The sequence below is a fragment of the Neomonachus schauinslandi genome, chromosome 9, assembly GCF_002201575.2.
Source record: "Neomonachus schauinslandi chromosome 9, ASM220157v2, whole genome shotgun sequence".
Lineage (NCBI taxonomy): Eukaryota > Metazoa > Chordata > Mammalia > Carnivora > Phocidae > Neomonachus > Neomonachus schauinslandi.
In genome coordinates this window covers 42,074,828-42,089,706 of record NC_058411.1, presented here as the reverse complement: position 1 = coordinate 42,089,706, position 14,879 = coordinate 42,074,828, and the positions used below count along the sequence as shown (strand labels likewise).

The window sequence follows — 14,879 nt, the reverse complement described above, 5'->3', positions numbered from 1 at the left end:
TACAATTGGAAAACATCTTAGAACCGTTTAACTCTTTCTTATTGTACTTTTTCTCCCAAATTTAAAAGAAGACAAAATAATTTTAACATCTGCCTCCAGCCCTTAAAACTACTCAGTGCATAATCAGATGTATTTTACAAAGAATGTTGTATTTGGATCTAACCAAGTTTGTTTTCTACCCATGATAAGTTAGATTGTTTTTTACAGTTCTCAAGTAACAAGTATGAGGACCCAACTCTCACTCAACATTCAAGCCCTTGCAGTTTGGGCAAATATATGTTCAGCAAGAAAGTGAGTAATATAATTTCTTTTCCTATTCTTTTCCCATATTCGTTAATTTGATTCATATTTTTAATATGCCATTGAAGAACATTGCCAGTATTATTTTATATTCCAAATTAATGACTCTAATCACTTCTGTTACAGCAAATGTGTATTGCTTTCTTCCTAGGTTTTTTTTTTTCCTGATAATAAATTAATGATTTTGGAAGATTGAGCAGTATATTACAATCTAAGTAAGCAAGTCATTTGATGTCTTAAACTTCTGGTTTGATCCCTAACTGTGCCCACAGCTACTCATTATTATTGCATTGCACAAGAAGTAAACAACTATTTGAATTCCTCGGAAGAAGAAAGTTACCTCTGATGATAAAAGAAAACCTAGAAAATATAGCACTCTTAACCTCCATTAATTATTTTTTATCCATTTACCCTCTAACCTGAGTGTTTTATGTAAATTTATATATGTACACACATTTATAGTTCTGTTTCCTTGACACTTTATATTATGAGCATTCACCCTTATCATAAAAAGACGGAAGGTCATTTAAATGTCTGTATAAAATTCCATTCTCTGACCTAGGAGAATTAACTGAAGTGTTTTTCTGTTTGGGAATCTTCAGATTGCTTCCACTTCTATTATAAATAATATTAAAGCATTTTTATGGATTAATCTTTATCCACATTTCTGGTTTTGCTTAAAGATTTATGCCTCCATGTCAAATTACTGGGTCAATGAGTGTGATTTTTTTTTTTTAAGATTTTTATTTATTTATTTGAGAGAGAAAGAGCACAAGTAGGGGGAGGGGGGAGGAGCAGAGGGAGAGCGAGAAGCAGATTCCCCGATGCGGGGCTCGATCCCAGGACCCCGGGATCATGACCTGAGCCGAAGGCAGTTGCTTAACCGACTGAGCCACTCAGCACCCCGAGTGTGATTATTTTTAAGGCTCTTGATATATATTATCAAATTAATTTTTCTTGAGTATTATACCCACATATGTGCTCATTATGTTGCATCCTCACCAATATTGAAATTGCTGTTTTAAAATCTTTATTATTTTGAGGCATGAAAGTATTCTTTTGTTTTGCATATGTTTAATTACATCTTAAATTTAACAAGATTGATCATTTGTATTTCTTCTCTGAATTTTAACGTTCTATCTCTTGCTGCATAGTTCCAAGTGAAGTTGTCTGTAATATGGCACAGTGTGTAGTTGATTCCTACATTTCAGTTATTTATTCCAGCTCAGATTTTTTTAAATGGAAATCTTTCTTTGTCCCTAGTTAAAAATGGAAAGTTCTGGGGCGCCTGGGTGGCTCAGTCGTTAAGCGTCTGCCTTCGGCTCAGGTCATGATCTCAGGGTCCCGGGATCCAGCCCCGCATCGGGCTCCCTGCTCCACGGGGAGCCTGCTTCTCCCTCTCCCACTCCCCCTGCTTGTGTTCCCTCTCTCACTGTGTCTTTCTCTGTCGAATAAATAAATAAAATCTTTAAAAAAAAAAAAGTTTTATAGATCTAATTATTTTCCTATGTAATATTATTATTGATATTCATGCACATAAATAATTTGGACATATTTAATTTTTTTATAGGGACAGACAGAATCCATCATTGGTATGGCTTTTTACTGGAATGTTTTGCATTTATTCATTGTTCTTTGCTTGGAGGGCGAATTTAGATATTTCAAAACCACTTTTCATGGGTGTGGTAAGTTTTACTTAGATTTATCCTTTGACCAGAAAGTTGGTGAAGAGTGTACAAATTTGTCCTCATGAATCTTGTAGAAGAGCAACTGATCACAGAAATAACTAACATTGTGTATACATTTTTACAGATCGGAAGTTAAATTCTTGAACCAGTAAGACCGAGGCCTTTTTTTAGGGGGAAGAAATGCAACATTTAGTTAACACAATAGTTAGGGAGAAAAATACACGTCAGGTAGTTTTAAGTTAGTTATTTCATGTGTGTGCTTACAGATATAAGTACTCCTGCAGATCTCCTGGAATTTTTTAAAACAACAATAAAGAAATAAAGGTGATAGCTGGGCCTCTTACCCACACACTCCCCTGGTTTTGACCTCAGCAGTCTCAGGCCTGTGCAAGAATGACCACCTGGCTGCCACTTCTGAGATTAGAGTATTTCTTCTCTTTGTAGTAGAAGCTATAAATGTAGACAGCTCCTTTTCAATGGCTAAAGCCAGCTCTTTTCTATGTGTATGTTCAAGAGGCCTAGTAAATAATAACACCCTTCTTGATCATGTGAGTTCTGAGTCAGTTGAGAAACGAGATACACCGGGACAACTACAACAGGTGAATCCCCTTTATACTGAGAATGCTGAGAATGGAGAAGGTAGTTTCTATCTGTGGGCAAGGGGGCTTCCTCGTGCTGCATCCCGGAATGGACGGACTTACCCCCCACCCGCACCCCTGGTCACAGGCAGGGCTGCACAGGGGGCCCCTCCCCACCCCACCCCTGGCCACAGGGACGGGGTGGGCCGCTGGATGTGTGCGTCCTGTGGGCGGATCACTTCCCAGAGGAAGAGAGGGGGAAAGGGCCCGGCCATGCAGGCCCACTCCCAGCTCGCAGACTCCCCTTCCGCTCAGTTCCTGCAGTCTTACCGGAAGAAGTGAGGGCTGTTATACCAGGGGAGCTTCCCCACATGGGAGGAGACCTCAGGAGTAAAGTAAAACCGTCTCTCCATCTCCTCCTCCTCTCAAGTGGCAGGAGTTCAAGGTGCACGCCATAGCATTGAAAAGAATGTGTGGATCCAAAAAAGGGAGGTTCGTGTGTCAAACTGGAAAGGAGAAGTATTTGAAAATTGAAAAATAAAGTGACATGGAGTTGGATTAGGGAAGTCCGGAAACGAGAGCTGAGTGATCGCGGGCCTGAGCGGCTAGGGGTACACGATGTATTTGTTAAATAGACAAGTACCCGATTGACTGCCTCAGCCTGTCAGCTGGATGTCCTGTCTGCACGTCTCTGTCACAGGTGGAGAGATTCTGGATGCAGAGCAACGCGGTGGTGGCCGTCCTCGCTGGCCTCGGTTTGGCAACGCTGGCTTCTGAGAGTAACCGAGTGCTGAACACCAGTGGGCTTCAGTGTCTGGAATGGCTTTCAGCAACTCTTTTTATAATTTACCAAATATATTCTAATTTCAGGTAACTCATGCTTATTTTTATGAAAAGTAGCACTCAAGCAAGAAACACTTAGATATTTAGAGTCTTGGGCTTTATTTCACCTTTAACCTCCCCTGGTTTTCAGAGTGAGACAGCTGAGTCTGAATGCAGCGCTGCTTAAACTTTTGAACAGAATCTCAGCATGAGCGATGTGTGGTTTCAGGGCATTGCAAACAAGGGCTTGGGTGGGACACATAAACTATTTGTGTATTTTCCTCTAAGGAACCCTAGAGATACTTGGTAGGATCTGGAGGATATAATAAAAGTCCATGATCTAAAATACCACTTAGATGGAGAGTAAAGACATTTGGGCCTTTTTGTATGTCCTAAAATACTTCTCCTTTATGCTTCGAAGATTTCATCTTTTGAGTGACACCTGGCCCTTATCTAGTTCCCTCCATAGCAGTGAATATTAATTATTTTGAAATAATTAAAGTTCTAAAGGTTTCTTAACGCTTATGCATTATGAGTATTATATATATTTTTCAAAATCTGTTGAATAACCTTGCCAATGAAAATCTCGGTCTGGCATAAAACATATCCAAGTTTTAGATGATAGTTCATTCATTTCCTGCAGTATTGAGTAAACATTACAGCAGCGGAAGAGTCCACTGGAGTTTCACTGTAGTGAGATTTTATTGGTATTTTAAAAGGTTCAATAACCCCCCCTTTTTTTTAAGATTTTTTATTTATTTGAGGGAGAGAGAGAGCACAAGCGGGAGGAGGGGCAGAGGGAGAGAGAGAATTCCAAGCAGACTCTGCACTCAGCAGGGAACCCGATGCAGGGACTCAATCGCAGGACCCTGAGATCATGACCTGAGCAGACACCAAGATTCGGATACTTAACCTACTGAGCCACCCAGGCGCTTGAATTTCCCCTTTCAACTTAACTTTAAAAACTGATGTGCTTTTTTTTTTTTTTTTAAAGATTTTATTTGACAGAGACAGAGACAGCGAGAGCAGGAACACAAGCAGGGGGAGTGGGAGAGGGAGAAGCAGGCTTCCCGCTGAGCCGGGAGCCTGATGTGGGACTCGATTCCAGGACCCTGGGATCATGACCTGAGCCGAAGGCAGTCGCTTAACCAGCTGAGCCACCCAGGCGCCCAAAACGGATGTGCTTTTTTAATTTTTTTTTTAAAGATTTTATTTATTTATTTGAGAGAGAGAGAATGAGAGACAGAGAGCACGAGAGGGAAGAGGGCAGAAGGGGAAGCAGACCCCCCGCTGAGCAGGGAGCCCGATGTGGGACTCGATCCCGGGACTCCAGGATCATGACCTGAGCCGAAGGCAGTCACTTAACCAACTGAGCCACCCACGCGCCCCCGGATGTGCTTTATAATAGCAGGGTAGAGCCCATGTTAGGATGCCTGTATCACCAGGAGGTCTGTTGGAAAGGGGATACATGTCCGAGATGCAACTCCATAGCTGGCTCAACAAGGGCCTGCAAAGCCCACCGTGTTTCCCAAGCTCGTTTTATCCCAGTCTTCTGACTTGGGTCTTTAGGGCAACCCAGGTTCAACACCAGGGATGCTTGTACAGGCTGGGCTGTTTTATTTTGTTTTGATGCCTGTATTTGTCCCAGGGGAATAGAGAGCAACTTTGCTAGGTGGCAGGATGTGGGGCACCACCCTGCAAAGCAGGGAATCACAGTAGGAAGCAGTTGCATCAATCACAGGGACCGGGGTGAATATTCTGTTCCTAGCAGTGTTCATTTGCTTTGTGATGCTTTGTGATGCTAGCCCAGTGATTCAACTTTAGACTGTTTCTCAGAACCATTACATGTAACAGACCTGATAATAACAGGAAGGACAATGCCTGTTCCGTTTTTTGATGCTTTTACTCTCTTGTACTCTTTTTCTTTTTTCGTGGGAAGCTCTCAGAGTTCATGCCAGTTTTCTTTGAAGTCAGAACGTCCACTCTGTCATTGAAAGGAGTTGTACACTGCTGTTGGCAATAGGAAAAAATGCCTGGAGAGAAGTAAACAACTCAGCCGACTCTTCCTTCCCTTCCTTCTTATTGGTCTCATTCCCTAATGATTTCTCCGTCTAGAAGGGAGAGAGGACCACAGGGAGCCTCTGGTTTGGGGAAGTGGTGGAAAGGCTCAGGCTTGCATGCCAGAGAGTCAGACCCATGCTATACAAAGTTATGCTAGAAACTGGCAGATTTCCTTTCGCATCTGAAAATCCCTTTGGTCTAAATGGAATTGACATGCAATTACCTTGAATTTCAAGTGAAATCAGAAGCCTTACTTCTTTTTAGTGAAATTAGATGTCCTTTTAGGTGGGGAAAAAAAGGACTTATTTTTGAGCACTAACCAATTCCCTTTTTATAGAAATGATGTTAAATTCCAGAAATAAAGCAGTACACTGATTTTTATTTAGTTGCACAATTAGTCCCTTCTCTTTTTCTTTCAGATGATAGCATTCTTTTTTCAAATATATGCATCTTCTTAGAAGATACAAATTAGAATACTTTGAAGCACTACATGTAGAGTGTGTGATGGGAAAAGACTGCAGCAGAAAATAAACCCATTCTTGTTAAAACTGTAGCAGTATGTTGCTATTTTAATGTTTCCATATCCTTTTATTTAGCATTTGTGACCAAAGGACCAACTATGTGATTGATAAATTTGCGAAGAACCTTCTAGCCTCTATGCCTCGTGATGCAATTATCTTACTCAGAGGAGATTTGCCAGGCAATTCTCTCCGTTACATGCATTATTGTGAGGGACTGAGACCAGATATTTCACTAGTGGATCAGGAAGTAAGTATATAAGAAATATACTTAGACTATAGTAACAGTAATCACTTTAAAACAATTATTTTTTAAACGAATTTATTTTTTATTTTATTTATTTATTTGACAGGGTGAGACACAGCGAGAGAGGGAACACAAGCAGGGGGAGTGGGAGAGGGAGAAGCAGGCTTCCCGCCGAGCAGGGAGCCCGATGCGGGGCTCGATCCCAGGACCCTGGGATCATGACCAGAGCGGAAGGCAGACGCTTAACGACTGAGCCACCCAGGCGCCCCTAAACGAATTTTTTTTTTTAAAGATTTTATTTATTTATTTGAGGGAGAGAATGAGAGACAGAGAGCATGAGAGGGAGGAGGGTCAGAGGGAGAAGCAGACTCCCTGCCGAGCAGGGAGCCCGATGCGGGGCTCGATCCCAGGACCCCGGGATCATGACCTGAGCCGAAGACAGACGCTTAATGACTGAGCCACCCAGGCGCCCCTGATTTTTTTTTTTAAATGCATGTGTCTTTATTTTTGCTGCTGCTGTTCCCATCTAAGTGGCACATACTTTTAGACCAGATGGATAGTTCTCAGACTTTACTGAGCATCACAATCTGGAGGGCTTGTTAAAAATACAGACTGTTGAGCCCTAACCCCAGAGTGTCTGAGGCTGGGAACTTTGCATTTCTTTTTTTTTTTTCAAAGATTTTATTTATTTATTTGAGAGAGAGAGAATGAGAGACAGAGAGCATGAGAGGGAGGAGGGTCAGAGGGAGAAGCAGACTCCCTGCTGAGCAGGGAGCCTGACGCGGGACTTGATCCCGGGACTCCAGGATCATGACCTGAGCCGAAGGCAGTCACTTAACCAACTGAGCCACCCAGGCGCCCTAAACGAATTTTTAATGGCAGATTGGTACAGGTTTCCCAGTTACTCGTAGATAGAATATATATCATGTTCTTTTGTTTACTTTAACTAATAGTATAAGCCATATGAATTGCTTCCTTCTCATCTAAACTGAATGTTTTAAGAATTGGTGTTTTTTGTGTTAGAATCAAATAATAATCTAGGTCTCTAGTTCACATGACAAACCATGAAAGTACTGTATTGTAAATTTATTTTTAAATAGTTCGTTGACGTTCTTTCAACCCAGCCATTCAAATTAATACTGCCCACTGGTCCCAGGATTAAAATACATTAGGTTGAATATAAAATAAGTCATACTGCAGGTGAGGAAACATTTCACTCAAAACAAATTATTAACCACAATTCTGCTATAGAATTTGTGTTTTGTAAACTTTTTGGTCTTACGACAAAAATATGTTTGGAGAGGACTTGTGAAAATTTCCGGGTCTATTAAAACGGTCTTCTGGAAAAGAAGAAATGTACTTAAGCTATAAGATTTATAATTTAAACCAAAATACCTAAAAGGGAACAAATCTATCTCTGGTGTTTTTAGAGCAATCATCAGGGAAAGAGAAATTCCTCATCTTGATACTAATCTTAATACTATAGTTTGAGCAAATTATTAAGCACAATATTTAATAAATTTTGTTGAATGAATGAGTAATTCGAATTTTTGGAAGAAAACCATATAAACGGATTTGTAAATACAGGGAAATTTGCAAATTACACATTTTTATAAGCAGTTTGCGTTTGTGTCATCTATACAAATTGATTAATTTGATCTTCAGTCTAGTTTCTGACAAAAGCTAGGCTGTTAGTTGATAATATGGTATCCCACCGTGATTTTAAATACTGTTTAGGATGGCAGCAACTATCATTGAGAAGGCTGGATTTCAAAGTTAATTAGACCTAAATTCAAGTCCTCATTCTGTCACTTGCAGGATGTGTGACGCGGGGCTAATGATTTTTCCTCTCAGAGCTTCTGTTTCCTGATCTATAAAATGGAAATGATCATCATATAAGTTAGGTTGCTTTTGAATGCAAGAAACAAAATACCTGAGAGTAGCTTAAACTATGGGGTTTTTAATCTCACATAAGAAGTAGTCTGAAGATAGGAGGTTTTAGGATGGATAATATAAGCAGTTCAATGATGTCAGTGCTCTGGGGCCACTTTTCTACATCCATCTTGAACTGCTGAATGCCCAGTTCCAAACATCACAGCCTAAAGTGAAGCAAAGTGCCTCTCTCCTTCTCTCCCTTCCCCTCCCTTCCCCCCCCTTCCCCCCCCCCTCCCATTCTCTTCTCTCTCTCTCTCTCCCCCCACCGTCCTCTCTCTCTCTCTCTCTCTCTGTTGAGACTAACATGTGTCCCAGAATCCCCTAGCAGACCTCCCCTCGGGTCCCCCTAACCAGTATTGGGTCATATGCCCATTCCTAAACTACACTCTAGCAAAGGAGAAAGACCAGACGCAAGCATATAGCTGCCCTGGGGGACCTGATCAAAGTCAGGATTGTGTGAGTGAGGAAGAGGAGGGTATTAGCTGTTCAGTGGACAATCAGCAGTGTCTAATGTAATTATTCTCACACAGTACAGTTACTATGAGAATTATATGAGAAATATTGAGGTCATAGCATATAGAAGGTATAGAATTAATGTTAATATCCCCAAGAATTGAAACTGTTGGTTAATAAAATCTAATGCAGTAATTATCTTTGAGTATTTATAATGTACACCTAGATTAAAAGTAATTTGTCATTCCTAGTTAAATTACTTATATAAAGCAAGTAAAACATAAGCATAATTGTTCAAAAGATGTTATCTAAACTAACAAAGCTTTGAAAATGTAAATAGGAGTCTTTTCTTAAAAAAAAAAGTAAATCTGTACATATAAAAGTATAGATAAGTATAGAATTAAGAAAAAGTGATTTTTCCGGATATTAATGATTTATTTTAACCAAAAGAACATGTGAGGATATGTAGTTAATTTGGACATACTAGTAAATTCAGATAATTTAGCCAAAAGGGGTTTTCTCTTTGAGGTCTAGATGATCATACATTGAGCTTCTCAAGGGCAGAGACTTTATCTTCTTCACTGCAGGTGAGCAATACTTGTTTCTTGAGTAAATGGTGAGCGAAAGAATAATGACACATCTTTGTATCTCACGCAGGTCTTCTAGTCTGGCCACCTTAGACATTTCACTTCAGCAAACAGAATTTGCGAACCATTCAATGCCAGGCACCGTGCCAGGTGCAGAGGCACAGAGCTGAAAACATACAGTCCCTTCCTTCTAGAAGCTCACAGGCTAGCGAGGAGTAGGGTCAGAGCTGTGGCAGAGGTGAGGTGCAAAGTGCTGTAGGAGCATATCATTCTGCTGTGGGACCGGGGTGGGGGCGGGGGACGGGGGGGGGGCATCACAGAGGAAGTGATACTTCAGCTTGGTCTGAAAGTTGGGTACACATTCTCTAGCTAGGAGAATGGGGAAAGGTCATCCTGGGTAGTCCGCCAGATGCACGGAGGTGAGATCAAACCAGGTGCTTACGTTACCAATAATAGTCACAGCTTAAGAAATGAAATCCAAGGTTTAAGTCATTAGAGGAGAAGTCAGTGCCACGGATGTGAGTTGTGATGTTAATGTTTAATGAGTATATCCACGTCGTAGAACTTTTTCATTGTACTCGATAAACCTGATTTTTTTTTAAGAAGTATATAAAAAATATGACATCATTTGTTATTTTTCTGATAGATGATGACTTATGAGTGGTATTTACCCAAGATGGCAAAGCATTTACCAGGTGTCAACTTTCCTGGAGACCGGTGGAATCCTGTGGAAGGAATATTACCTGGTGGAATGGTCACATTTAATCTTTATCATTTTCTTGAAATAAATAAACAGTAAGCATTCTTTTCATATAATAGCTTTTCTAAAATCTTAAGCTTTTCTAAAATTATTTATGTAGCAGCTGTGCCTCATCCAAAGACCAATTTTCTACACCTATTTCCCTGTCACCGGTGAGATTATCTTTGTAATTAAATTGAATATCTGTGCATAAATGAGGCCAGGCAGAAATAAATGTTATTGTTCTGGGTAAAGGAAAAATAAAGACAGATTAACAAGAATGGCAAATAAGATCTTAGTACAACTCAGAGAAATTGGAGATGTGCCTGTCTACTTGAAATCATTGCAGGTGGATCGCAAGCAATTATAGCTTCCCCCGATCAACACCAGGGCCCCCTTTTAAGTGTAAAGCAAATGTTTTCCAGGAATAATCACTATATAAAAATAGCTTAAGGATTTTTTTTTTATAAAGGATAAGGCATTTTTGTAAATAAGAAAAACACCTACAGTTAACGCTGGCCGAGATAACGTATGAGAATTGTGAATTCTGTACTTAAGAATATAAAATTATTCATAGTTAAGGTCAAGAATGAATAACTCCTTCAGTGGTATAGTGTTGAACATTTTTCCTAGCCATGAAGTGCTTTGGATTGTCCAGAGTGTGAAGAAGACTTGTTTTGTAATTTCTATTCTCTTATAAAGGGAACTTGAAAAATTCTTTCTAAATTCCAAAGTTAAATTATCCCTTACTAAGAATATGGTAATGTGGTACTTGTGGTGTTCAGAGGCTGAAGTTTACTGTGGCTCATGAAGTAATAAGTAATCAATATCAATGTGTTATGAGAGTAACATTTAATTGTTCTATTTTGGAATAAAATATCGAGAGCCATTAACATCTGTAAAGAGGCATTTTTTTGGGTGAATTTTATTTAATTCAACCCCACAAACATTTATTGGATTTACTATGTTCCAGCTCATGTTAGGCCTTGGCAGTAAAGTGAGACTCAGTTCCAAATTCAAAGAGACCACAATCTAGTTGCATCTATACAGAGATATGCGTTTAACTCGCTATAATATAATGGGCTCTATATTAGCCAAGCTTTGTCAAGTGTGATACCCAGCTCAATATGTGTTTACTGAATGGATGATTTAACTGGGAGCATGGATGAAGAAGCAATTAATTCTGCCTGGGGGCATTCACTCCACATTTACTTAATAAATATTGAGTGGCCAAGATGCCCCAACAACTATACAAGCTACGGCTGCTTGGGCATGGCCTCTTGCTGTTGCAGTCTTTCAGGGAGGGTTTTGGGCGGTGCCTGACGTATGAAGCGGATAATTACATTGTCATCCGGGAAGCATGGCAGTGTTGGTATGGACAAAATGTTAGAGACTTAAGGACGAGGTAGGAATTTGCCAAGTGGGCGGGAGAAGGCTGATTCAAGGGAAGTGCTTGTGTGAAGTCCTGGAAAGGGCTGGCTGAGCTCTAGGGAAACTGGGGGTGGCCCAGTAAGTGTGGAGCACAGGGCTTAGAGGGCTAGGTGAAGGGACGATGCGCAGGGAGGGCGGGGCCCAGATTGTCAAGGGCGTTATCCCATAGACGGGGTTGAGGCCTGGCCTCGTTATGGAAATGCTGAATGCTCCTTGGAAACTCTGGTGTAAAGAAGAGCAGCATCTGTCTTTAAGACAGCTGTCATAGTCTTAACATTTTGGTAAAATTTTTGGAATTCCATTCAGTACCATCAATTATTTACTTACACGAACACATACATTCTCACACACTCATACTGCGCTAGCTGGGATCATACTTAGTTTCCTGTTCAGTTTCTTTTCACCTAATATCATGTCATAAACATTTCCCCATGTACTCCGAAAAGTGCCTTTATTACCGTCACTTCTTGACTATTTAATATTCTTACATAGATGCACGATGACTTAACAAATATTCTATTTTTGGACATTTTTGTTGTTTCTAGACTTTGGCTATTATAATATAGCATGGTGATAAACTTTCTGGGCCATCAGTTTTTATTAATCTGATTAACCAAGGCCTCAAGATTAATGTTGCTTATTGGTATCAGTTTTTTAAATAAAATTTTTAGTTTAAAAAGTAACATTGTTCATTATAGAATAAGAAATTATTTTTTTAAACTAGAAAAAATATGGGTTCTATCACTCAGAAATACAAATAAATCAAAAGTGCATATTTTTACAAAATTGAAAGCATAAAGCAGAAGAATCCTGTTTTTTCAGTAAATATCATAAAACCATTTTTTAATGTTTTTACACACTTTTTGTAAATATTTTTCGTAGGTACATGTACTATATTTTAATCATAGAGGAATGGAACTATTAGTAGATATTTAACATATCTTAATTTTTAACTGTCATAAAATTATAGACTACATTAAATGACTTTTGTGTGTATAGTTTTTCTTTGGAGGAAGTAGAAGTTTGAATTCTTTTTTTTTTTTTTTTTTTTTTTTTTTTTTTTAAATTTTTTTTTTTTTTTTTTGAGAGAGAGAGAATGAGAGAGAACAAATGAGAGGGGATAGGGTCAGAGGGCAAAGCAGACTCCCTGCCGAGCAGGGAGCCCGATGCGGGACTCGATCCAGGGACTCCAGGATCATGACCTGAGCCGAAGGCAGTCGTTTAACCAACTGAGCCACCCAGGCGCCCTAGAAGTTTGAATTCTTAGGATAGATTCTCAGACATGAAATTACTAAGTCAGAGGACATGAACAATTGAAAGGCACTTGATAGAGATTTTTTTTCCCCAAGCATTGAACCATCAGCATCATATGAAAGCTCTCTAAATGGGTACTTTTTAAAAGGAAGGAAGCTAATATTAACACTTACTATTTTATTTTATTTTATTTTAACATGAAGTAAAATTTATCTTTTTTTGATGTATAGTTCTATGAATTTTAACACATGTATACACTTGTGTAACCCCCACAACAGTCAGGATACAGAACAGAGCCATGACCCCAGAAACTCCCTTGTGTGTGGTCTATTCTCCATTGCTATAGTTTTACCTTTTCCAGAATGTCATGTAATGGACTTATAAAGTATGTAACCTTTTGACGCCAGCATATTGCACTTAGCATAATGCCTTTGACATCCATCCAAGTCGTGTGTACCGATAGTCTATTCCTTGTCGTTGCTGAGTAGTGTTCCATTGTAGAGGTGTAGTACCACAGCTTCTTTATCCATTCACCTGTTGAGAGACATTTGACATTTGGGTTATTTTCAGTTTGGGGACAGAGCTGCTATAAACATTCATGTACAAGTTTGTGTGTGAATATGGATGGGATTATTGGATTGTTTGTTTTCTTAACTCTTGGGTTTTAAGAGTTCTTTATTCTAGGTAGAAATTCTTTGTCAAATATGTGATTCATGAAGTTTGTAGCTTGACTTTTTATTCTCTTTGAGGTGTCTTTTGCAGATAAAAGTTTTCTGATTTTGATGAAATCTGGTTATCAGTTTTTTCTTTTACGGATCATACTTATTTTCTTTTTTGGATCATACTTTTTGGTGTCACATCCAAGAACTCTTTGCCTAATGTCGGGTCACAAAGATTTTCTCATGTTTTCTTCTAGGAGTTTAATAGTTTTATGTTTTACATTTCAGATCAATGATCTACTTTGAGTTACTTTTCATAAGGGGCAGGGGATTAAGACAAGGTTCTTGGGGATTTTTTATTGTTGTTTCTTTTTGGCATATAAATGTCAAGTTGTCCTCATAGTTGCTGAAAATGCCATTGAGTGGCATTTGCATCTTTCTTTGTATTTACAAAAAAAGAATTCTTCTGGGTTTTTTATTGGTTTTAATTTGATTAGTGTTTTCATAGTGTATCTTTTTTTATCCTTTTGTTTTTAACGCCCTATATCATATTTAAAGTGGGTTTCTTGTAGATAGCATATTTATTATCCATTCTGACACTATCATTTCATTGGTGTATTTAGACCATTTGCATTTAATGTAAATACTGACATATTTAGATATATGTCTACTATTTTACGATTTGCTCCCAATTTGTTCCCTCTGGTTTTTAGCCCACTGCTCCCCCTTTCCTGCCTTATTTTGGAAAATTTGGGTTTTTTAGTACTGCATTTTAAATTATTTATTGAGATTTTTACTATGTCTTTTGGTAAATTTTTTTTTTTACAGTTGATCTTGGGAATCACGGTATACATACTGAACTCTTCACAGTCTACTCAGGATTGATATTTTGCTACTTCAAGTGGAATATAGAAAATTTGCTGCCATATAAGTCCCTTTAACCTCCCCACTTTTGGTTGTGTTGTCACATATCTTATATCAGACATGCGATAATTTTTGTTTTCAACTGTCATACATACATTTTTAAATTTAAGAGAAAAAAATAGTCCAAGATACTTATGCAGATATTTACCAGATCCGTCGCCTTTCTTTTGATCTTGATAGTCCATTTGTCCTTTCGTATCATTTCTCTTCTGTCTGAAGATATTTCTGTAACGTTTCTTTTAGGGCAAGACTGTTAGCAGTGAATTCTCTTAGTTTTCCTTTATCTGAAAATGTCTTTATTTCTTCCTCATTTTTGAAGAGTATTTCCAGATAGGAAGTTCTGGGTTGTTCGTTTTGTTTTGTTTTGTTTTGTTTTTCCCCACCAGCACTTCAAAAATGTTATTTTGCATCCTTTTAACCTACATGGTTTCTATTGGAGAAGCCCACAGTCATTCAAATCATTGCTCTCTGTGTGCAACGTGTTGTTTTTCTCTGGCTGCTTTCAAGAGTATTTGTCTTCAGTTTTTAGCAGTTTGATTACAGTGTATCTGGGCATGGATTTGAATCTAATCTGTTTGGGGTTCACTGAGCTTCTTAAATCTGTAAGATGGTGTCTTTCACAAAATTTGGGAGCTTTTTAGACATTATTTCTTCACTTTTTCTGCTTCACATTTTTTCTCTTC

General features: G+C 38.8%; 1 protein-coding gene across 3 annotated transcripts in view; it reads left to right on the top strand.

Annotated features, from left to right (window-relative positions):
- The window catches only part of TMEM260 (transmembrane protein 260), a 67,513-nt gene that overhangs the window by 40,435 nt on the left and 12,199 nt on the right, over positions 1-14,879 (top strand). For 2 of the 3 annotated variants that reach the window (XM_021701484.2, XM_021701483.2), the window contains exons 8-12: positions 208-291; positions 1,871-1,985; positions 3,267-3,436; positions 6,046-6,217; positions 9,836-9,984. In XM_021701484.2, coding sequence (XP_021557159.1) covers positions 208-291; positions 1,871-1,985; positions 3,267-3,436; positions 6,046-6,217; positions 9,836-9,984 — 690 coding nt within the window. The remainder of the gene's footprint in view (positions 1-207; positions 292-1,870; positions 1,986-3,266; positions 3,437-6,045; positions 6,218-9,835; positions 9,985-14,879) is intronic. The other variant, XM_021701485.2, reaches the window with a different exon arrangement.